We start from the raw sequence: 26,077 nt of genomic DNA, 5'->3' as shown, positions 1-26,077 counted from the left end.
CCAGGTCGAGTAGGTGCCCTGTTGTGCAAATGATCCTCAGTGTGTTTGTGAAGCCCTTCGAGCTTGGTCTCCGATAGAGGATAGGCACTATATAATTATTCATATAATGCATAATTCATTCATATAAATCCATATTTTTTTTATCATTACACACACACACACACACACACACAGAGTGTGCGCATGATTTGTGACGTCACACGAGAAGCAGTGACGTTTACCACTGCATCCACTGTAAACATCATGGCGGATTCCTGTTATCTCGGGCGAAGTTAACTGGAGAAAAGTTTTGCTTATATCCAAGAGACAGCATGGGGGCTGGATGCAGCTCTGACAATAAACCAGGTGGATAATTGCGAGTTGTTGTTTAGAAAAAAAAACGTGTCTTCCAGACAGAAACTTTAGTGGATAATCTTCTGGATAACGACCTCAGATCATTAGCTCACCAGTTAAGAAATAATCACAGAATCACATAAATATTCGGCTACAGGCTAGAAGCCTTTTGCCCTCATAATAGTGTCCATTTATGTGCTTTTGGATCACTATATAGTGAACTGTTCCAAGGTTTAATCAGGCATAGTGTATACTGCATTTATTTCTGACTCAATAAAGATTTAAATCGATGAAAAATACATGGCCCTTAAAAGTTTTGTCAGTTTGGTTTTTGAAGGCGTTTACTGATGATGCATTGATGGTGTCAGAGGAAAGGTTATTCCACAGATTAATGATATGGTTAGTAAAAAAAAAAAAAATTGTGGAACAGGTTAGTAATAATGATTTTGACAGTTGATTGATAGGCAAATTAGCATGCAAATGCCAACCCCAAAATACATATTTCCAGAAGGGACGTGGAAAAGCTTATTATACTTATAGTCCCAACTTCTGTATCTGTATCTGTATCTGAGTACTGTGAATTCTTGAATTTCTCATTCGTCGTGAGCCATTAGTTTTTATCTTTTTTTTTTTTTTTTTTTTTTTTTTTGTGGGGGGGTGGGTGGGGGGTTGTTTGTTTGTTTTTGTTTTTTTTGGGGAGGGGGTTTGGCCTGTTTTTTGCCATAGCTCTGTCTGCCTGTCTGTCAGTCATTGTTGTATGTGTCTGTGTTTATGTGAGAAATTGTTATACAGCATAGAGTCTGGATGCAGCTCGGACAACAAACCAGGTGGATAATTGCGAGTTGTTGTTAAAAAAAAAAGTTTCTGACAGAAACTTTAATGGAGTATTGTTAATTCTGAAATTTCGCATTCATCGTGATCCATTTATCTCTCAATTTTTTTTTTTTTTTTTTTTTTTTGGGGGGGGGGGGGGGGCGGTCTGTCTTTATGCCATTGTTCTGTCTACTTGTCTGTCATTATATGTGTCTGTGTTTACTTTATGTGAGAAATTGTTAAAATACAAAATAAAGTTTCATCTTTTCTTGTGAGCAGGCCTTCATTAGCAGAAAATTGTGGCACTATATTATTGTAGGAAAAAAAAAGGAGGTTTGGAAGGACTGGGTAGAACCCAGCAAAAGTGCGGACACTGAATCTTGGAGCATGGTGTTCCATTGGTTCATAATTCTGTTCTCACTTGTGTTGATAATCAGTGCCATTTTTCTGATTTGTGTCTAGAACTTGATTGATTGAGTTTTTGTGTACTTTGATTATTTTACTTTTAGTGAGTGTGTGTGTGTGTGTGTGTTCAAATGTTTAGAGATGTAGACATTGCCAGATTCATTGTTGCCATCTTTTGTTGTTGTTGGTGGTGGTGGTGGTGGTGTGTGTACAATAGATGGAAAAAAAATGCATGTGTGTATATGCATACCATGTTCATTTGTTTTTGTATATATATTTATGTGTGTGTGTGTGTGTGTGTCTGTGGGTATTCTATGTCACACAGCTGAGAGCAAGAAGGCACCAACAGTACCAGGTCTGAAAATTGTGCTTGTTGGTAAGTTATTGGTCAGCTTTGAAATGTTTTACAGTGATCACATTCATTCTTGATAGTTTTTTTTTAACACATACAATAACAAAACATGAACTCTGTGTATGTCTCTCTCTCTCTCTCTCTCTCTCTCTCTCTCTCTCTCTCTCTCTCTTCTCTCTCTGTCACACATACATGCAAATGCATGTATCTATCTCTCTCTCTCTCTCTCTCTCTCTCTCTCTCTCTCTCTCTCTCTCTCTCTCTCTCTCTCTCTGTCACACATACATGCAAATGCATGTGGATATCTTTACACACACATACACACACAAGCACACACACATATATTGATATAAACATACACATGCATACATTAGCGCGTGCGCACACACACACACACACACACACACACACACACCACAGACACACACACACCACAGACACACACACACAAACATACAAATAGAACTTATGGCATTAAAGAAAACTATTCCAGTTGTCAAATAATAGACTTCAGTATTTAATCTTGTATTTTGAAAATCTTTGTTGAACTTGAATTTGTATAGCAATATGATGTCATGTATTTACAGCTTTATGTATATATGTATGTATGTACATATGTATGTGTGTGTGTGTATATATATATATATATATAGAGAGAGAGAGAGAGATGCACTGTGGATAAAATGTTTAATTTATACTTATTACTCTTTCTTGTGTGTCCTATGGCTTTAACAGGTTATCAACTGTTGCAGGTGATTGTGAAGTTGGCAAGACCAGTATCTATGTGAGGTTCTTGCACAACCAGTTTTCTCCATTATATGTTCCAACAAATAAAGTCAACATAGGTAAGCATGGCAGTTCTGATTTGCCTAGTTTAGTTAACGCATCATCTGTATGAGATATGATTATCCTTCAGTGGAGGGACTCCTGACAACATGTTCTGTGGAAGAAATCTTGGCAACTTGTCACTGACTGTCCAAGACAATATGGTGGTGGTGGTGGTGGTGTGTCCATCGAGATCGATGATGACCATCGTTGTCATCCAGATGGGGGATGGGGGGAGGGTGGTGGTGGGGTGGGGGAAAGGATGCTCATGAGTCTATCTGTGAGTGCGCAGATGGCTGAATAGTCCAATCTGCGCACGAAATGTTCGCTGACAGTTGGGGCAGACAAAGACAGGCATATCATTGTCAGGGAGCTTGTTTGCCCGTGACTTTCTGGCCTGCCTCTTCTGAACAGCTGCAGCAGTCCTGTTGGCCTCGCACAACTTGGCGCCTTTGTGCACAGCAGCGCGCCATTTGTTACGGTCCACTGCAGATTCCTCCCAGGAGTCAGGGTTGATATCAAACGCTTTCAGAGAGACTTTCAGAGTATCTCTGAAGCGCTTCTTCTGACCTCCGTGTGATCTCTTCCCTTGTTGCAGCTCGCCATAGAAGAGCCTTTTGGGCAGCCGATGGTCTGGCATGCGCGCCACGTGTCCAGCCCAGCGAAGCTGGGACTGCATCAGGATGGTGAAGATGCTGGGAAGGGTGGTTTTTGCGAGCACCTCTGTGTCTGGGGTCCTGTCTTGCCACTTGATGTTCAGTAGCTTCCTGAGGCATGTTGTGTGGAAGTGGTTCAGCTTCTTGGCATGTCGTTGGTACACTGTCCAAGTTTCGCAGCCGTACAGTAGTGTGGGGAGAACTACTGCTCTGTAGACCTTTAGCTTGGTCTCAAGACTAATGCCTCTTCTGTTCCAGACATTTGCATTGAGTCTACCAAAAGTTGCACTTGCTCTTGCAATCCTGACATTCACTTCATCGTCGATGGTCGCATTTCGTGACAGTGTGCTGCCAAGGTATGTGAACCGCTCCACCACACTGAGTCTCTGACCGTTGACTGTGATGTTGGGCTCAACGAAGACAATATGACTGGTGGCTGGAAGCATAACACTGGGTTTTGTCATGTGGTTGCAGTCTGCGCTGAAAGACAGCAAGACATGGCAGAGGAGTAATGCTGCTGGGATACAAATGAAAAACAGCAACAACCTAGAGTAAAACAAAGTAAAAAGCAGAAAATGAAACAAAGTCATCTTCTTCATAGACAAAATTCAGAATTAAAAAGAGCAAGAAAGAAAATATAGATTAGATATCTCAACTGCAAATCATCAACATGGAATCATGTACTCCATTTTCTTGATTGTTTTTCCTGTTTTTGTCCAGGAATTATTAGATTTGTTAATACATAGTGGTGTTCCTCTTTGTTGGTTGGAATGGATCCGTGGTGTGTTTTTTTTGTGTGTTTTTTTTGTTGTTGTTTTTTTAGGGGGGGGGGGGGGGTGAAAATTTTAAAAGGCAAGTTCTCATGTTTTGGGGTTCATTTAAAGTGGCTTTTTTTATTTATTTATTTTATTTTTTTGTTATCACTGACTGTATATGAAAGACAGATTGGAAATCTTATTTACCTGTTAATCTCAAGAATCATTATTTTGACTTCCTGACCTGCTGCAAACCCCATTCCCAGTTCTAGCCTGATATAGTGTCTGTTATGTTATGCATTTTTGCATGCTTTGCCCTTTCCTTTGTGAACATTTTGACTGCTTGGCCAGAGAATCAGTAACTGTGTCCAGCAAGCTAGGTTAGTTAATAGAGTGATTCCTTTTCAAATGGTGGCTCATTTTGAGAATACTGAGAACTGATAGAAGTGTTTGCATATGTATGGGAGTGTGATAGAAGTGTTTGCATGTGTATGGGGGGGGGGGGGGTGCTGTGCACATTGTTCTTCCTTGATATTCAGACTGATTTTTGAATTACGGTTTAATTACACTCGCTTTGCCATGGCTCACTGGCACAGCAGCTGGCAGCAGACACAAGTTTCCTTCTGCTGCAGCACAGTACCACAATATTTTACAATGCTTGACCATTTGTTGCAGACAATGTGGTTCAGAAAATCAACCAGCCCAGTCACGCCCTGGTGTCCTTGACCTTATGGGACGTCCCTGGCAGAGAGGAGATCAACCTACACTCCACCTACTTCAGGGACATGGATGCTTTGATAGGTGAGCCCACAGAGACACAGCCATGCACTGGAATCTGTATACTTATATGATATGAACACTGTATGCCTTGATAGGTAGACCCATAGAGACAGGTGTGAAGTGGAGTCTGTATGTATGACATGAACACTTTGTGTCTTGATAGATGAGCTTGCAGAAATGCAGCCATGAAGTGCAGATATATATATATATATATATATATATATATGAAGTGGAGTCTGCATGTATGATTTAAACACTAGATTCCTTGATACAGAAGCCCACAGAGACACAGCTGTGAAGTGGAGTCTGTGTATATGATATGAACACTGCATGCCTTGATAGGTGAGCCCACAGACACTGCCATGGAGTGGAGTGTGTATTTCTGATATATGCAGCCTGTTTCTGACCTTTTAAGCAATTGTATCCCTTTAAGGTCTCTCGATCTGCTCTTCTACTGATGGTCGAATCTTTTGCATCCCCAAATTCAGCAGAGAAAAACATGGCAGGAGAGTTCTTCATTCTCCAGCTGTACAGATCTTGTCCTGGAATTCATTGCTTTTTCCTGTCTGTCACAGCCTCACTCACATCCTTTATAACAAAGCAGTCTCTGCATGATAAAGATATCCCATTCCATATCTGTATTCTATGGATCCACATCTATTTCTTCCATGATTGTTTGTGTGTGCATGTGCATGCATGTGTGCGTGTGTGTGTGTACATTGTGTCTGACTGCTGTATTATTGTGAGGTTTGAAACCCCAAATAAATGTACTGTTATCATCATTAACATATATTTTGGGACTGTCCCCCCCCCGCAGCCCCCCCCCACCCACCCACCCTCCCCTAGGCCCCCAGAATCAAGGCATCATTATGACTTTGACTGGCATGAGAAATTATGAATCGAAATTCATACATGCCAGTATAATTATATTGGAACATCACCATATCTTGTACCCTGATCTGTTCTCATGCATTCCATATATCATCAATGCTGTCAGATCAAGTACCAGTCAAACAATTTGTTATGATAAAACAGCAAAAAAGAGAGGTGGGGTGAGGGGGGGGGGGGGGGGAGAGACAGGGAGACGGTTGTTGGGCTGAAGATTACAGTCCAAGGGAGAGAACTCATGAGGAAACAGGAAGTACTCTCCTGCAGTCTGATGCAGGAACTCCCACTGCCTACATCATCTTCACAGAGTCCCACCGTAGCCAGCTGATTACCAAGGAGTGGAAATGAAAAGCCAGTGTGAAATCTTTTTTTTTTCATTGCTTCAAGTGGTGGGTGAGAGGCAATAAAGTGGCTGAGTTATACAAATGTTTGGTTGTGTGCAAAGCAAAAGTGATTATAAAACACAACACGTGTTTGTGTTCTTGTTGAAATGTGGGAGCATGATAAACTTTGTGATGTTCAGTCATGTGATGCCTTTGCTTTTGTTGTTGTTGCTGTTGTTTTTGTTGTTGATATGTCACTTTTTTATCAGCAAAAAAAAAAAAAAAAAAAAAAATCTTTTAGAGATTATGAAATATTCTTGTATCTTGTTTTCTTTCTCTTCACCTTTTCTTCAAATTCACTCTTTGAATTGAGTTGGCTGGAAGGACTCTGGATGGAATCAATGGCTGGAGGAAGTGGTGAAAGGGGTGGAATTTGCATACTGCAGCCACTGGACTGTCAAGGCGATCCATTTCTTTCTTTTCTTTCTGTTTGATAAAATCAGGAATAGGTTTCACCCCCCCCCCCCCCCACCCTCTTCCCCCCCCCCCCCCCCCACACACACCTGCTTTCCCATCTTACCCACCTCCCCACCCCCACTTTTTTTTTCTTCTTTTTTTAATATTATTTTATTAACTCACGACAGCACATAATATATTGTTTAGTTATTTCTGTGAAATGAATCATGAATGTTTGTCTTGTTGCAGATAAAAAAAAGTTTCTGAAATGAAAAACTGAGATATGATACAAAGAAAAGAGAAATAAAAGTATTTTGACGATCAGATAAAATGATTAATAAAATCATGCAGATGAATTAAGTAATCATTTGAGTACAGTATAGTAATGTTTGAAAAAAAGCCCACCAAATCCTGTTGGACTTTCATTTGTTGTTTAATTCATTCAGACTCTCAGCCTTTCGCTCTTCACTAAAACCCTTGTGGGTTTTTTTCAACACCTATCTGTAAGCGCTCTTGATTTCCTACTTTCTTCAACACTGCCCCTGTGCCTGCTAGCCTGTATGAGGAATGGGAGAAAGAGAACGAGGAGAGGGACAGGGGTGATGGGGTAGAGAGAAAGGGAGAGTGGTCATGAGTGATCCATGTAATTTGTAACTTTTTTCTTTTCTGTAAAGGATCCTGAGCTCTTGAAGAGAAAGGGTACAGTACAAATATACATTATTATTATTATTATTGTTACAGAGGAAAGCTCTGAGGCAATGTGAATCAGATTATTCTAGTCCTCAAGAACCCACAAAGTTTTAATTAAAGAGAAGTGAATCCCAAAGAGACAGCGTGTTTATAAAGCACTTACAGCTTGGTCTCTGACCAAAGATAGACGCTTTATAAGTAACCATACACAGGTAGGCAGCCTGTTGTGCAGATGACTCCTTGTTTGTAAAGCGCTCAGAGCTTGGTCTCTGACTGAAGATAAGTGCTATGTAAGTATTAATAATAATAATAATAACAATAGCAATAATAAGAAAAATGATGATGATGATACTACTACTACTACTACTACTACTTCTTCTGCTACTACTACTACTAATGATAATAATTATAATAGGACAAATTAACATCATCTTCATCATTATCATCATCTTCATCATCATAATAGAGTTTAAATTTTGTGTGAGCAGTGGTGGCAGACCTGACGGACGAGACCAGCATCCGCATGGCACCCGTGTGGAAACAGCTGGCCCTCAACAGTGCCACCGTCACAGGGGAGGGGGAGGGGGGTGATCGACTGCCCGGCACCCTGCAGCCCCCTGTCTTACTGCTGGGCAACAAACTGGACGTGGTGTGTAACGCTTTATCTTGTCTTGTCTTTTCTTGCTTTGCTTTGCTTTGCCTTGCCTTGCCTTGCCTCGTGTTGTCTTGTATGATAGTCAGTCATGCCTGACTGACCATCAGAACAGTATGAGGAGGCAGCTGCTGTCACATTTATTTTGACTAGAATGTGGTTATAGAACTTGGAGAGTGTCTTGCCCATGTTACGCTGCCACTCTCTTGATTTGTGTTGTATGGTATTGTGTTACTGTTGTTTTTTTTGTCACAACTGATTTTCTCTGTGTGAAATTCAGGGCTGCTGTCTCTGGTCCAGGGATAGCGTGTTGTTGCCACAGTACAGTGCCACCTTTTTTTCTTCTTTCATTTTTTTTTTCTGTCTACAAGTATGTTTGTTTTGTGATCAAAGTGGATTTTTGTACAGAATCTTGCCGGGAACAATCCTTTAGTTACCCACACTCAAAGTGCAGGGGACGGGGAGTCAAAGTTCCAGTCTGTATATGGGACTTGGACCTGTGCACACTCACTCTAACACCTAGGCTGCCTATATGAGGAGATAACTCGTCATGACAGCATGCACGCTTCGCTGCCACAGTGACGAGATAACTCGTCATCGAAATATTCTGACTTTTCCCTGGTTTGCATTCAGTTCGTTGACAAAAATGCTGGTAGCTTTAGCTTGGGGAATCTTTCCAGATTCTATTCATAGCTAGAAACACCATCAACATCATGAGGCAGTCCTTTATTTGAACAGTTTGGTTGGGTTACTGGCCGCAGTGTTTGCCTGGCTCCTCTCCTCGCTCGCTCAACAAAATGTCAGACTGACGCCGTGCTCAAGACATGCAATCGTGGTGAACTAAATCAACCAAGGTTGCTTTCTTTAGCTGAGGCTCAGAAAGAATTGAAGTGTAAATTCGAAGGAGAAGACAGTGATGAACATTTATAGGACGATTTCACAGAAAATAATGGGAGCAATCAAGAGAGTGGCCAAGATACGACTATCAGTGAGTGATGCTGGCTGTACAGTCATAGCAGACGACAGACTGACCGAATTATTAGCAGGACACAGTGTGAGCGATTTTCTTGGCACTCAGCCAACGCGGTCTGATGAGAACTGGATAAATTGACCGTGTGAGAGGGGTGAAGAGGAGAGGGGTGGAGACTGAGGGGCCATGGCCTCACATCCATATTATCACTTGGAGAAGTCAAAATGCATTGTGTATCTATCTCTTTTTCTTTCTTTTTTTCTTTTTTTTTTTTATTGTGGTTGTTCTAGTATGATTTTGTGTGTGCAGATATTTGTTTGTCCAGAAAATATATTTTAGTGCAAATTACCTGATTAATGTTTGTAATGAACAAGTTGAAAATGTGACAAAAAACAAAACACTGATTTCAAAACAACAGCATGTCACTAAAAATATATAAAATGGGAAAATATCATGTGTTTTGTATTCTTTATTCATTTACCTTTCAGAAAATGTATACTTTTATGGGTCTTTCTCCAGTAACAAAGAGCGCAGGATTTTTTGAAAATTTGTACTTTTTGTGAAAAAACTCTGGCAAATAGATTTCACTTAAATCTTATTTTCCTGGCCGCAAAAGGGTTAAAGTCCATCGCCTTACCACTAGGCCATTGCTGTGTGTTTGATTCATGACACTGACTCCACAATGGGGAGTTTTTGCATGCTTTTTGTGTGTGTGTGTGTGTGTTTTTTTATTTCTTATCTCTAATCAAATCGTAATATAGTCCCCACGTCACTCATTTTGAATACCTCACATCAAGCCACTGTTTGTCTTGTTGTGCCACAGCCCCAGAGCCAGCATGCAGTCCGCAGGGAACTGTCCTTGATATACATCCACACATATAGTGCTTGCACCAGTTTCTATTTCAGTTTCAATTTCTCAACTGAGGCTTCACTGCATGCAGACAAATCCATACACACTACATCATATCAGCAAGGCAGATTCCTGACCAGCAGCATAACCCAATGTGCTCAGTCAAGCCTGGAGTGCATTGATATATATATATATTTACTAAACAGAAAAATAGTTTTACTGAATGATAGACAAGTCAGATGTCGGGGAGTGTCTGGCCACAAGCATTTCAAGCAACAACGGCCATACACTGGCAAATAATTATCAACTCCTACCTTTGGGCAAACGTTTCTGTGTTCCAAAATTCAAAACAAACAGAACCAAATGCAGCTTTATTCCAATGTCAATCCAGCTGTTAAATAACAGTAACTGATAATCAGATGTATGACTGGAAATGAATGCCAGAGTGTATGTGCGTGGAATATGACATCTTAACTCAAAGTATGCACACTGCTATTACCGGTATATGTCTATGTCAACTTTTAGTATACAGTTATGTCTATCCTTTAACTGTGATTATTACTGCATGTGTGTATGGCTGTGATAGTGTATATATGATTTACTGTAAATTACTTTTTAATGGTTTCTGTTGTTGTTGACTACTGTGATTATTGATTGTGATGATGGTTTGCCATAGGTTTACATCTTAATATGGTTTATCTGTATACATGTTAAATGACTGTGATTTTCTTGTTGTTTTTCTGTTTTACACCACATATGAATTTCTCTTGTTGAGATAATAAAGTATTCTGTATTACGAATTTCTCTTGTTGAGATGATAAAGTATTCTGTATTCTGTATTCTGGCTCTTCCATGATTTATGGTAAAGAGATCCCATAGATTTGGCATAGAAGTCTGTCTTTGTTTCTCTGTCTCTTTCTTTCTGTTGCTGTCTCTCTTTCTCTTTCTGTCCCTTCCTCCTTTCGTGTGTGTCTGTCTGTCTGTCTCTCACACCCTGCCTATCGTCTTTCTTCCTGGGTCAGCTATCTGATATTCTGTCCCTTTTTTTTAATAGCAGGGTAAAGAAACTCTTTCAGTCCTTCATAAGAGCATGTCAGTGCAAATCTAACTTTATAGTTTAGATGTATCAATATTGCTTGGAATGCTGTCAGACAGTTTCATTTACTTATCTCGTCTGTTGTGACTGCAAAGCAAAGTTTAAAGCTAACAAGGACAGCAGCAACCACAGCTGTAGCAACAACTGTGAATGCTGCTGCTACTACTTCTACTACTGTTATGCTTATGGCAACAACAATTATGATGATGATGATGGTAATGATAATGGTAAATGTATCATTGCAGATTGAGGAACAGTTGCTTGCAGACTTACAAGGTAACACATTATTTTTTGTGATATGTAACGGTAATAAGTTAGTCCAAAAGTGTCATGCTATGGTTTATGAGCGGATCATAACAACATACTCTCTCAGATTTAAAAAAAAAAAAAAAAGATATTGAGACAAACCTAAATATCTGCACAGTGCACATTTTTTGTTTCTTTTTAGGAGCTGTTGATCACATACAGCATCCAATGTATTTTATATTTAAAAAAAAAAAGAAAAAAAAAGACAAAATAACAAGTACACAAAACTCATTCTTCCATGTATGGACTAGCTTTTGATTGTGCACAGGGTTCACTTTGGTTTTCACTGGAATCTTTGAAAACTTTCAGTTGTGCATGATATTGTGGTTGACTTTTTATAGAGAAGTTGAATACATCTCTTGTGACTTGTAGTAAATGTCATGCTTGTAAGATGTAATGAGTGTATGGCAATGGGTAGAACTAATTATAAAGCAAAATTCTGAGATCAGTGTGTGAAAAAGGGGGTGGGGTGGGTGGGGAATGAAGATAGCAAGGAGGAAGTAGGGGTAGGGTAGAATGGTGGGATCGCAGGTAGAGGACAGGTGCACGCTCCACTCTCTCCTCGTACCACAAGCAGGGTCTTTTAGTAAGATGAATTGAGGTGTTTTATTTTCTCTAACTAAAACAGCACTTAGCAGCACATCCTAACTTAGCAAGCACTTGGTAAACACTATGCAGCACTTAGCAGCACATTCAAACTTAGCAGCACACATGATAGTGTAGGGGGACGAGGTGTGAAGGATTGTTGTGTCAAGCATCCATGTAGACTCTTGCCACACTCGTGTCCAATTCTCCATTCAATTCTCTATTCAGTTCCATGCCAAAACTAAAACTTAAACCTCAGGACTAAGATGTTCCCACAGGCGCTCGTGCCCACTGCCTGTCAGCCTCATGCACACATTCTGCCGGTGAACCTAAGTCAAGCCCTCCTGGTCAACAGATCTCTTTGTGGAGCATCAGTCTCTCATTCTGGCTCCCAAGCCTGCTAAAGGCAAGGAAAAGGCTGTAGCCAGTGAGCTTGCTGTTTATATTGATGCTTTTCCAACTGGTACAAACCAAGGGACCAATAGTCCCAAACACACTAGTATGTGTATACAGTTTAGAAACAGAACATCACCTGATTGGTTGTAAACATGTTATTTGTATACAGTGTTGCCAAAGGACAACTTGGGGACCAAGAAGATGGCCTATGGCAGGGATGGGGAGGTGGAGAGGGAAGGGACTTGTGACCAACAGTCTCAAGTGGGGGAGGAATGGGGAAGGGGGGAGGGAGAGTAGGGGGGGAGGTAGTAAACAAGGGGTAGTGTACTGTGGCATGGGGATACCACAACTTGACCATAACCTGACACACTTTTACAAGTGTTCCAGAAAGCATCATTTTGATATTATGTTTATCTGCTTTTATACGTATGTGAGCATTTATATGTCAATCCATAATTGTGTGTATTAATGTGTACCTTGGTTGTGTGATAAGTGTGTGGTCATTGGCATGTGAGTATGAGAGAGAGAAGGAGACAGAGAGAGATAGAGAGAACTCACATGTTCATGTGGATTCAAAACCATCTGTGTAAACTTGAAGCATTTTTTGTCGTCTGTTAATAGCCACTGAAAAGCTGGAGACAGACAGTGGCGACACGGAATCGACTCCTACACGAAAAAAGTCCCGCAGACAGAAAATTCAGAAACCAGAGTGTGTGCAGCTCTTGGAAAGCGTGTCCGAAAAGGCTTATTTTACTGGCAGGTAAAGTGTGTCTTGCATTAAGTGTAGTCAGAATATCTGAAAAAAATATTTGATACAGCAGGAAACATATAATGTAAATACTTTATGTAGGTAAGGCAGATAGCCTGCAAAAAGTACTTGCAGTTATTTTGAATAACATATATCCAATATATCTTGAAATGATGCAATTTCCTCGTGAATTATGATAAGAAATGATAATATTTTGTTGTAAATGATAATCAAGAATGATAGTATTTTGTTGTGAATGATGATCAGAAATGATAGTATTTTCTCATGAATAACAGTAATAAAAAAATTTTTAAAAATAAATAAAAAAAGAATTTTCTCCAAGATATTGTTTGATTAATTTCACCATGATTCAGATATGTACTTAAGTTTGCAAAGGTTTCACGATAATGCTCACTGTCTCCATTTTTCATTAGGAAGATGGGAATAAAGCGGTGGAAAAAAGGGAAGCAACCACATTTAGAATTTTTTGGCAAAGATTTGCTCCCCTTTGAAAACATTACTTTGTGTGTGTGCATGTCATCATTTAGTTTTATGCAAATTCTGTGTGTGTGTGTGTGTATGTTTTCAATGAGTTTTATGCAGATTCTTTGTGTGTGTGTGTGTTTAATGTTTCATGTAAAGTCTGTGTGTGTGTGTGTTGTCAGTGAGTTTTATGGCTGATTTGATTTCTTGGTACATTTCAGTGCTGTGGTGTCCGCGAAGAGTGGAGACGGGTCAGTGTGTGAAGCCATCAAGTCATTTGTGCGGCACATCTTGGAGAAGAGGAACATGCCCCGGCGCTTCCAGCCTCTGGTGGTGGAGGAGAAGGAGAAGAAATCCAGAGACCGGCAGGCCCACAGCTTAGATCTTGTGGGAATACCACAGGTGTGTGAGTGTGTGTATGTGAGAGAGAGAGAGAGAGAGTGTGTGTTGTCTGTTCACATTTAACTGTTTCAGACTCAAAAAAGTGAGGGTGCTACAGCCGAGTGGTTGAAGCGTTGGACTTTTAAGTCTGAGTGTCCCGGGTTCAAATCCCGATCACGGCATGTGGTGGGTAAAGGGTGGAGATTTTTCTGATTTCCCAGGTCAGTAGATGTGTAGAACCACCTTCATGTGTATATGCATGCAGAAGATCAAACGTGCACGTTAAAGATCCCGTAATCCATGTCCGCATTCGGTGGCTTATGAAGCAAGGACATACTTGGCATGCACACCACCACCACCCCAAAACACAGTATGACTGCCAACATGGCAGGGGTAAAAACAGTTACACACATAAAAGCCCATTCGCATGTACAAGTGAACATGAGAGTCACAGCCCATGAATAAAGAAGATGAGAAGACCAAAAGTGGGTGCATCTGTGTGAGTGATATTTTTAATTAATTTGTTTCCTACCCCATGTAGTGACATTGACCAAAATTAGTGGTTTTAGACCCAAAACGCATGCATGTGTTTGAGTGTTATTTTGTGTGTGTGTGTGTGTGTTTTCTTGTTTTTCTTTCCATTTATTTTCAATCCACATTAAGATACTTTACCAAGGTGTAAGTTTTGTGTGTGTGTGGATGCACAAGTTTATGCATATGTGTGGCTATATGTGTTACTTGTTTATTTTTCTCACTTAATTTGTCAATTTTACATTGTTCATTTGTTCTTTTACACGGTGTTTTCTGTACTTTGTTTCCATAAGGATTGTTCATCTTTCTTTCTTCAAACTACCCTGTACAAACGCTTCAGTATCAGCAGCACATCTCAGTATTTGAATTGTATCATTTGTGTATGTTGCCATTGACAAGGTCTTGTTTATGATTTTGTTTTTATCAGAGCTTTCTTGTAAACGCAGTTGAATTATTTATAGACAGGCTAAATAGCCGAGTGGTTGAAGGGTTGGACTTTCAATCTGAGGGTCCCGTGTTCGGTGACGGCACCTGGTGGGTAAAGGGTGGAGATTTTTCCGATCTCCCAGAGCATATGTGCAGACCTGCTAGTGCCTGAACCCCCTTTGTGTGTATACACAAGCAGAAGATCAAATACGCATGTAGAAGATCCTGTAATCCATGTCGGCGTTCGGTGGGTTATGGAAACAAGAACATACCCAGCATGCACACCCCCAAAAGCGGATTATGGCTGCATACATGATGGGGTAAAAACGGTCATACACATAAAAGCCCACTCATGTACATACGAGTGAACATGGAAGTTGCAGCCCACGAACGCAGAAGAAGAAGAATTATTTATAACAGCGCTAATACGCCCCTGTGCAGTCGGCTGGACTGTTAGCAGATTATGGAAACAAGAACATACCCAACATGCACACCCCTAAAAACAGAGTATGGCTGCATCCATGGCAGGGTAAAGAAAGAAAACCGTCATACATGTAAAATGTTACTTGTCTGTGTGAGTGTGTGTGTGGGCGTGACTGAAATCATATTGAATAATACAGGAAACAAATGATGAGTGGCAGCTGTCAGTCGGCTCTACCCAGGTAGGCAGACTGTCATGCAAATGACTCCATGTTTGTAAAGCGCTTAGAGCTTGGTTTCTGATCGAGGATAGGTACTGTATGAGTATCCATATCATCATCATCATCACAGCAGGATTTTTTGACAGCACGTTTGATCCATTGATTGTTTCCCATGCTTGTCAGTCAGACGAGCTGTTCACACAAAGCAGCCAAGTGTCAAAATATCAGAGTAGGATTTCGGAACAACACCCTTTACTGATCCATTCACTGTTTCCTATCACTCGTCAGTTTGACAAGCTGCTGGCTCAAGGCCAGGTTCTGATGACGCGCGTGGCGTCGCTGGGCGCCCACTTCAAGGAGACGCTGCAGGGCTTCCAGCAGCTGTGTGTGGCCGCCAAGGTGGTCGGGGAGGATGACTGCAGCCTGGAGAACTGCCTGGTGGGGCTGAAGGACTCTCTCAGTCAGCACAACATTGCACTCAAGGTGAGGGGCAGAATGTGAGGGTTGCTGGCCCACTGGTCTTTTTTTTTTTTTTCTTCTCTTTGCCCTGATGGCTGGATGTAAAGTAGCGTATGCATGCTATTCCACTTCCCTTATTAAAACGAAGGAAAAAGTTTGTTCGTTCATTCATTTGTTGTTGTTTTACTCTGTGTTGTGTTGCACTGTGTTGTATAAAAAGGTAACAAACTCATTTCAAGCAGATCTCAGCTTTGAAACCCCATGATACAACCAGTTGTTCTCTCTCTCTCTCTCTCTCTCTCTCTCTCTCTCTCTCTCTCTCTCCCTCCCTCTGCTTTGCATCTATATATATTTGTCACAATCAGTCTAATATCATCATCTTAGATGAATAGACTACAAATAAATAATCAAAACAATAGTATTTGTCACAAATGCAAGTATTAAGAATATGAATATATTTATGTATGTATTTGAGCGTGTTTGAATGTTGTGTTTGTATAACTACTACCCTTTCTAATTTTTGTAAACTTCCTCTAATTTATTTTCTCTTTGCCCTGAGGGCTGGATGAAATAAAGAAGCATATGCATGCTCACTCTGCCCCCCTCACCCCTACCTGCTGGACCTAGAGTGGTGGTCGGGGTGCTAGTCCTTCGGATGAGAGGATAATCTGTGCAGCATGCACATGGCACACCTAAAAGAAACAACAAAAGGGTCATCCCTGGCAAATTTCTTCTAGAAAATCCACTTTGAGAGTGTAAAACATTGAACTGCAGGGATAAAAGAAATGTATATTTTTAAAAAGAATGTGATGATGTGCTCTGCTCTTCCCGGGGAGAGCAGCCCAAATTTCACGCTGTGTAATCTGTTGGGACAAAGAATGATAGGACACAATACAATATGATCCGCTGCATTACTCAGGTGGTTTCATCCAGTTGGCTGTTTGGGTTGTTATTCGGTTATTTTAACTGGCAAAATTCACTTGCAAAGTGAGGAAAAGTTCAGCCATTTGGGAGAGAGATGTGCTAACACGCATGCGCTCAAAGACGCAGTCATCACACTGCCACACACCACTACCGCTGCCACCCTGTACACGCATGCATTCACATTCCACACACAAACATACAAGCATGCGTGTGCGTGCACGCACGTGCACACACACACACACACACACACACACACACACACAAATGTTGCTTTTGAATACTTTATTCATACGCAACAATTTTTTTTTAGTGTGCATTGTGTCCTATTAACCCAGCAGAACCATGACGATAAAATCTATTCAGTTCCGTTCTTTCCATTTTGTCTGGTCAACCCTGTTCCATCCTAAAAGAGGCGCCATGGCAAGAGTCTGTCGGGCGTTGAACTACTGATCCAGTGTTCGCCACTGATCAGTGGCTGGAGGCCTCATTTCAGCATCATGCTGTGTCCTAGGGGAAGGCAGTTTACCCCGATTTTCCTCACTCCAGCCAGGTTTGAATGGGTACCTGACTTGGGTCGGGGAATGTTCAGATGACAGAAGGAGGGGATTGGTCGCTGCCTATGGGACCTTGAAACTTGAACCTGTACTGTTGGAACAGTTGGCGCTGAAGGATCAGTTCTGTGTGCTGGAAGCCAAGTCGACACAGGACGTGGAACTGCCGACAGACGTCCGCTACGCTCTGAAGACCTTCAACAAAGAGGTACGTCACCACTGTGTCTTACACTTGCTCTGTACATGCAGTGTTTGCTGAGATGCTCACGTGTCTGAATGACATATATATGCATACCAACCTACCTACCTACCTACCTACCAACCTACCTACCTGTCTACCTACCTACCTACCTACCTACCTTCATACTTAGATTCATACATACATACCTTCCTACCATCCTGCATACCTACCTACATTCATACCTACCTACCTACCTACCTACATATATACATTCAGACATACATACATACACTCATACGTACATACGTACATAAACACATACATATATACTTTTTTTAGCAATCAATAAATCAATAAGATTTGCACTAAAGTGAGAGGATATGAAATTATTTCTCAAACCATATTGAAAGTTCAACTGTTTTCGTTTGTTTTGTTTTTTTGTGGGTTTTTTTGGTACAGAGTTCTTCAGGGAAGTGTGTTCATTAGAGTATGTGATAGTTTCACTTTCCATGATACAGATTTTAATGGTATTTTATGCTCATAGGTTGGACTTGGTATGGAAGGAAAGATTCATTTATATTGAAAAGAACTTTTTTTTTCTTTTCCATTTTTTTTCTTTCTCACGGTAACTTTCTTTTTCTCATTCTATACCTTCAGTTGTTTTTTGTTTTTTTGTTTTTTGTTGTTTTTGTGTCTTTCAAAAACAATGCTCAAGGTAGATCTGGCTCACATCAACTTTGATCTTGTAGTATGCTTCATTTTCTTTTTTTCTTGTTCTTTTGGTCTTTCTTTCTTTCTTTCTTTCTCTCTTTCGTTCATTTTCTCCTTTTTTGATAGCATTTTTTTTTCTTTCTGCCTTTCATTCATTTATTCTTCTTTTTTTTTTTCTTTTTTATGTCTTAGTTTCTGAACTTTATAAGTGGTTATTCATCGTTTCAAACACAGTAAATCTCAAAGTAATGATTTGATTTGCCCTTTGCGCTAGTAGGAATATGAAAACAAAGTCAATTTTTGTTCTGTTCAGATTTGAGAATAATGTATTCCAAGTAGATATTGCGGACAAGCTTGTTTCTTTGAAGTTTATCCAATGAATGTCATCCAAACAGCACAGTGATGTAGGGAACATTTCCCTCCTCCTGCACAGTGCACCCCATAACGTGATGTACTGTGCTGCTATTTCTTGTGATAGTTTGGTTTTTTTGCGAACGTTCATGTTTTGTTCAAATCAATGTAACGTTGTTGTTTTTTGGTTTGTTTTACCCCTTCATAATGGGCTCTGGCCTAAGAGTGATTTATCTGTAATTGTATTCAAAATAACTTTCTATTTTTTCTCTCTCTTTCTTACCCAAGGGTACCCCCAGGGTTGAATTAACTATATATTTTTCTCTCTCTTTCTTACCCATAGGTACCCATAGGGTCGAATTAACTATATTTTTTTCTCTCTTTCTTACCCATAGGTACCCCTAGGGTCGAATTAACTATATTTTTTTCTCTCTTTCTTACCCATAGGTACCCCTAGGGTCGAATTAACTATATATTTTTTCTCTCTTTCTTACCCATGGATACCCCTAGGGTCGAATTAACTAATTTTTTTCTCTCTTTCTTACCCATAGGTACCCCTAGGGTCGAATTAACTATATATTTTTTCTCTCTTTCTTACCCATGGATACCCCTAGGGTCGAATTAACTAATTTTTTTTTCTCTTTCTTATCCATGGATACCCCTAACAAAACCCTTGCCCTCTTGCTTTCCCCACAGCAAAGCAGCACCAGTTCATTTAAATCTGCATACAAAACTTTTTTTTTTTCAAGAACTTTAACCCCTAGGCTGCCTGCATGACGAGATAACTCGTCATGGCAAGCATGTATGCTTCGCTGCCACAATGACGAGATAACTCGTCATCGAAATATTCTGACTTTTCCCTGCTTTGCATTCAGTTCGTTGACAAAAATGCTGGTAGCTTTAGCTTGGGAAATCTTTCTGGATTCTATTCATAGCTAGAAACACCATCTGCGTCATAAGGCAGTCCTTTATTTGAACGTTTTGGTTGGGTTACTGGCCGCAGTCTTTGCCTGGCTCCTCTCCTCGCTCGCTCAACAAAATGTCGGACTGACTCCGTGCTCAAGACATGCGCTCGCGGCGAACTAAATCAACCAAGATTACTTTCTTTAGCTGATGCTCAGAAAGAATTGGAGCATAAATTCGAAGGAGAAGACAGTGGTGAACATTTATAGGACGATTTGATAGAAAATAAAGGGAGCAATCAAGAGAGTGGCCAAGATACAACTATCAGTGAGTGATGCAGGCTGTTCAACTCGAGCAGACGAGAGGTCACCGAATTTTTAGCAGGGCACCGTATGAGCTATTTTCTTGGCACTCAGCCAACGCGGTCTGATGAAGTGACGGTGTGAGAGGGGTGAAGAGGAGGGGGGTGGAGACTGAGGGGGCGTGGCCTCACATCCATATTATCACTTGCAGAAGTCACAATGCATCTATTTCTTTTTCAGTTTTTTTTTTATATTGTAGTTGTTCTAGTATGATTTTGTATGTGCAGATATCCATTTGTCCAGAAAATGATATTTTTGTGCAAATTACCAGACTAATGTTTGCAATGAACAAGTTGAAAATGTGACAAAAAACAAAACACTGATTTCAAAACAACAGCATGTCACTTAAAATGCATAAAATGGGAAAACATCATGTGTTTTGTATTCCTTATTCATTTCCCTTTCAGAAAATATATACTTTTATGGGTCTTTCTCCAATAACAAAGAGCACAGAATTTTTTGAAAATTTATACCCGTTTTTTGTGGAAAAAACCCTGGCAAATAGATTTCACTTAAATCTTATTTTCCTGGCAGCGAAAGGGTTAATCTACTGTGCATGTGACTTATTAATCTATCTGACGTGATCATTAGTACTCATCAAATGTTTGTGTGTGTGTGTGTTTGTGTGTACTGTTACTGTTGAATTAATGCTGAACTTTATGCTCTTTTTATGTCCATGTTTACTTGGTAATCACTTTGTAATGTGTTGTTGTTGATTTTTATTTCTATGCAGTTGTATAGTTTGTTTGCTCATGTATCTTATTTAATTTATGTGTTTGTTTTATTGCTGTGGTGATTGAGGTGTGTGTTTGGGTACATTTTGTTGTTTTTTTCACTCTCTTTTGTGTTTTTTTGTTTTTTTATGCCCCAGGACTGGATGGGGGGGGAAATAAAAAGCAGCATGTTAATTGTGTGTCTCATTTACCTTGGTGAAAAATAAAAATTTTCATTTTCATTTCACAGTTTGCAGCAGTGTGCCAGGTGTCGGCCAAAGAACTGCCCACTGTGGTCACATCCCTGGACACACTGGACGCACGCCTGGCGGAGCTGTGCCAGGAATACAAGGTCCCTCCCCCTCCCCCACCCGGTACTGCCAGAGACCAGCACAGCAGCAGCAGCAACAACAACGGCAACATGAACAGCAACAACAGTGACAACAACAACAGCTTGCCTGTGGACCTCCAGGCCACGTCAAGAAAGATGGAGAAGAACCGGGCACGACTGCTCCACTCCAAGCACCAGGCAGAGGACGTGGTGAAAAACGTGGCCAGCGCCCTGAAGAAGGCGCGCACCGCGTTCGTCTGGTAGTCACTTTCAGTTTCAGTTTCAGTTCCTCAAGAAGGCATTACTGCGTTCGGGTCTTCTTGTCTTCTTCTCCTTCGTTCGTGGGCTGCTACTCCCCGCGTTCAGTCATGTACGCGAGTGGGCTTTTACGTGCATGACTGTTTTTACCCCCTCCATGTAGGCAGCCATGCTCTGTTTTGGGGGGTTCTGCATTCGGATAAAATCCATGTAAGCTGCTCCACATTTGCTTGGCACTTGCCTGACCAGCAGCGTGACCCAACGCACTTAGGCCTTGATTGTATGCATGTTTCTTTGTGTACCTGTCAGAGCGGATTTCTTCTATAGAGTTTTGCCCGAGGACAACCCTTCTGTTGCCGTGGGTTCTTTTTCATTGTTCCAAGTGCTTGATGCACACAGGACCTCCGTTTATTGTCTCATATGAAAGACTAGATGCTCAGTTTTTATTTTCTAAATCAAACTTGGGAGAAAGGGCTAGAGCGGGAATCGAGCGCAGACCCGCACGGACACTGTATTGGCAGATGAGCGTCGTAACCATTCTCACACCTTCCCTCTGTTGATAGTCAAGTCATATTCTTTATTCATGGAGGAAATAGATAAGCAAGGAATATGGTGGTTTTTGTTGTTTTATTTTTACATCCAGCCCTTGCCCTGAAGAGGGATGAAAACGAAAGAAGCAAATTGTAAAGAAAAAGAGGGGGGCGAGGGGGGAATCAAAACACACCGAAAACACACACATCACTACAGTCAGTTTCTCTTCTTCAAGATTATCCCACCCTACACTGCCATCTCTCCCACAACCGAGCAAAAGAAGAAAACACACATGAAGCAAACACCACAGCCTTGAACACAAAAAACGTCCTCTCTTCACTGTCAAACCCCACCACACACTTTACCTCACACACAGATACACACACACACACGCAGATGCACAGACAGGCAAGCATGTGGACAGAGAGAGAAAGGAAAAAAAGGAGAGTGAACAGGAACCCACAACAATATCCAAAAGTATTAATGATCATACAGAAACACAATGGATTAAGTAGTTGGGATCCTCTTGTTGTCTGATAGAAACGCAGCTGTGATATTGTGATGATGATTTCTGTTGTTGTTTTTAATCTGTGATAATGAGATGTACTGTTAACAATCATTTTTGGTCCAAATAACATTTCTTTTTCTTTCTTTGTTTTTTCTTCTTTTTAATTTTTTATATCATGATAATCAATGAACTCTATAAAAGCCTTCATGCATGGTATGCTGAAATGCAAGTTACTTTTTCTGACTGAACAAAAAAAAAAAAAAAAAAAAAAAAATGGTTGTGGTTATGACTAGAAATAACTTGGGAAAGTTATTTCCAAATTTGCAGTTTCATTTTTTGTTTGGGGTTTTTCAGAAACTAAAATATCCATGTGTTTCGGAATAATCAGAGACTCACCTTTGGTGCCTGATTGTGGTTTCTTTTTTCATTTACTTTTTTTTTTATTTGGTCATGAATATTGTTGAACATTTGTATGATTTAACTTGAATGTAAATAACTGACAAATTTTCATTTTCATATTTCTTGCCATTGTTGTTTTTATCACACTGTGTCTTCAGTCGATAATACTGTTGTATGCAACAAGATTTGAATACATGCCTTTTATGCAAATTGACAGCTGATTGAATGCACAAAGTTACATTTCTGAACTATATATGCAGTTAGTTTAGTTATTATATTATAGAAATTTTCTTCAGTGTGAAACAAGTGCAATGTGCAGTGATCTACCGCAACATTGGGTTGAATTGGATACTTTGTGAAGAGCGTTATATGTTTGCAGGTTTTGTAAGCAGTGAAACCTGACAGATTACAAACTGTTTTGCAGGTGTCTGAAGAAAAGTATTTAGATGCTTTAGGGATCATCTGTCTGTTGCTCATTCTCTCTCTCTCTCTCTCTCTCTCTCTCTCTCTCTCTCTCTCTCTCTCTCTCTGTGTGTGTGTGTGTGTGTGTGTGACGTGCAGAGTGCATGCGCCCATCCACTTTCTCTTTGTCTGTACTCTTCCCTCTCAATCCCTCCTTCACTCACTCACTGTCTCTTTCTTCCCTTTGTGTGTGTGTGTGTGTGTGTGTGTACAGATTATGTTTTAACAAACCAAATAGTTATCAGCATTAAACTGCATGATGCTTTCTTTTGACAGGTCTTGTGATTTGTTCTGGTCAGTGTTTTTCTCATGCCACCATTCCGCTTGCTGTTGTGGTGTAGAACTGAGCCGGTCATAATGGGTCAGTTGTTTAAAGTAGTCGTTGAAGAATTGGAAAGTGCAGATTTACCACATCATTTGTTTGGGTGTACTCACAAAAAAATCACAGATACACAAATTAGTTAACCTGACCATTTTCATGAGTGTAGTTAACTACATTGTCTTGTAACATTGACCAGTACTGAATCTGTGCATTTAGAATCGAGACATTCGCAGCTTATGTCATTGCTGTCATTACCAATGATCTGCCCATGTTGCTGACTTCATCATTGCTCTATCAAAGACACATTTTCAGTGTCTTTTTGTTTTGTTTTGATAAACCAGAGGTTGTTATGGGAGGAATAGTTACACTTTGTCTGTACAAACTGAAGCTGTTATGTATGTGGTGAACTGTTGATAACAGTGTACCTCGTCCAGTGTCAACGGAAATAAACTTCATGAATATCTGACATTAATTACTTAATCCTCAAAATGTATATATGAGGGTTAATCTGCAAAATGGTATTTTATATTTTTGCATCATTACTACACTTTTCATCTGAAAAAAAAAAGTATTTGATGTAGAATAAACGAATTGATGAAAGTAACATTTAAAGCATTGTGAAGGGGATGACCTGACTGACATTAAACAATGGAATGATCATGTGACAGAATTTGCTTATCATGGATTTGTGATGTTGTTTGCATGTTTTGTTTTGTTTTTGTTTTTTTTATGTTGTTGGTTTTTTTGGGGTTTTTTTTTTTGTTTGTTTGTTGGGGTTTTTTTTTTTGGGGGGGGGGGGGGGGGGAGGGGATAGGAGTTTGGGACAGAGGAGGGTTGTGGGTCGGGGGGGGAGAAGTAGTATTAGCACTGAGAATGAAAATAGTTATCATGTTTTATATTCTTTTACAAATCTGCTGTGCAGACACACAAGGTCTCTCTCTCTCTCTCTCTCTCATATATATATATATATATATATATATATGCCTCTCTCTCTATATATATATATATACATACATATATATGTGTATATGTGTGTATGTATATATATATATATATATATAATATAGAGAAAGAGAGAGAGAGATGATGTACAACTTGATTTACATATCTCTGAAATGAACACTTTAGAAATGAATTGGATGGGTATTGCTGTAAATATTATTTTTCATCCATTATTTCTGTTTCTCCCATGATCCCCTTGTACAGAGCTTGGGCATGGAAAATGCATTTTTTGTTACAGTTTCAAATCATCATGTGTGTTATCAATGCAGTTTGGTTGGTTTGTGTTTCTTATGCTGTTTATTTCAGTGAATATTTTAATCAACTGTCATCCTTTTTTCTTTCAGCATACATTTTTAGAATATAGAAAAGAAAATGTTGCTCATGGAATTATTTCTTTTGAGAAAAAATATTGATAATTTCAGAAATGAAAATCGGAAAAAAATGAGATTAGGAACTGGTGCAAATAAAAAGTATGGAAAAGATATTAACACAGTTGAATAAGGTTGTTTAGCATTACGACTTTGCCTTTCAGTTATCCCTGTCCAGATTCCTTCCATTGCTTATGGCAGCTGGGCTAACATGAACAAACTAATCTGTGGATACATTTTTCAAGGATGAATGAATGGATGTAATTTAAATCTGGGAAAATTATTTCACAGTCTGCATTATTAATTAATACTCTGGACATGTTTCTTACAGTTAATAAAAGTATATATCCACCTCATTCTTATGAGTTTTAAGTGCTGAACCGATGAGCTATCATCTTTGTCTTCTTCGGCTGCAAATTCCCTGTTCATTCGTATGACCGAGTGGGCTTTTATGTGTATGACCATTTTTACCCCCACTATGTTGGCAACCATACTCCATTTTTGGAGGTGTGCTTGCTGGGTATAAATCCGAATCTTTTTTCTTTTTTTTTTTCCACCAGGGGTTATGTGTTGGTTTAGATGACTGTTCATTAGTGCTGCCTATGATTATAAAAGAGAGCTTTGAAGGCATGTGAAAATATGTTGCACTATTCCATTCATTTCTGTTTTGTGTTATACTCAGCATATATGTCAAAGTAATGAACACGTGTTGCAGGAATTGAGTAGTTACTCCATTTTTATTCAAAGAATTTTTTTTCAGAACACATTGAAATAACGAAAATAAAATGATATCAAGTAAGAAAAAATGACACCACTGTCATGATTTTTTTTAATGACATGAAACAAATCTATTAATAATCAGTCCAAACTTTGAATTCAGTCACTCTTTGGTTATTAAGCAAAAAGGCAAACACAAATCAACATAGATTCGTCCTTCTATTGTTAGATCCATTATCAACTAAATGAAGGCCCACACCATCCAACCAAGCAAGAGGCATTGGTATGCTTCATCAGAAACAAATGATAAAGTTAATGATTGTCTATCTGTGAACGTGATAACAACACACAAGCACTCACACACACTTGCGCACACACACGCAAGTAAACACACACACACATCCGATCACACACATGCCACACACACACACACACACACACACACATCCCATCACACACACAAGCACACACATCCCATCACACAAACACACACATCCCACCACACACAAACACACACATCCCATCACACAAACACAAACACACACATCCCATCACACACACAAACACACACATCCCATCACACACACACAAACACACACACCCCACCACACACACACACAAACACACCACCACCACCACCACCACACACACACAAACACACCCCTACTCATGCACACAAGCAA

The 26,077-nt window shown here is 39.9% G+C and overlaps 1 protein-coding gene across 1 annotated transcript; it reads left to right on the top strand.

The window, feature by feature from the left end:
• Window positions 1-234: 234 nt before the first annotated feature.
• LOC143282909 (uncharacterized) lies at window positions 235-24,069 on the top strand. The gene is made up of 11 exons (XM_076588789.1): window positions 235-345; window positions 1,877-1,927; window positions 2,656-2,748; window positions 4,815-4,940; window positions 7,765-7,925; window positions 11,090-11,120; window positions 12,753-12,891; window positions 13,584-13,764; window positions 15,630-15,824; window positions 17,382-17,483; window positions 20,747-24,069. Exons 1-11 carry the CDS (start codon window positions 312-314, stop codon window positions 21,089-21,091), a joined length of 1,458 nt encoding a protein of 485 aa, XP_076444904.1. The 5' UTR covers window positions 235-311; the 3' UTR covers window positions 21,092-24,069.
• The last annotated feature ends 2,008 nt before the right edge of the window (window positions 24,070-26,077 follow it).

Source organism: Babylonia areolata, chromosome 6, assembly GCF_041734735.1.
Source record: "Babylonia areolata isolate BAREFJ2019XMU chromosome 6, ASM4173473v1, whole genome shotgun sequence".
In the NCBI taxonomy this organism is placed as follows: domain Eukaryota; kingdom Metazoa; phylum Mollusca; class Gastropoda; order Neogastropoda; family Buccinidae; genus Babylonia; species Babylonia areolata.
This window is presented reverse-complemented; position numbering and strand designations above follow the sequence as displayed.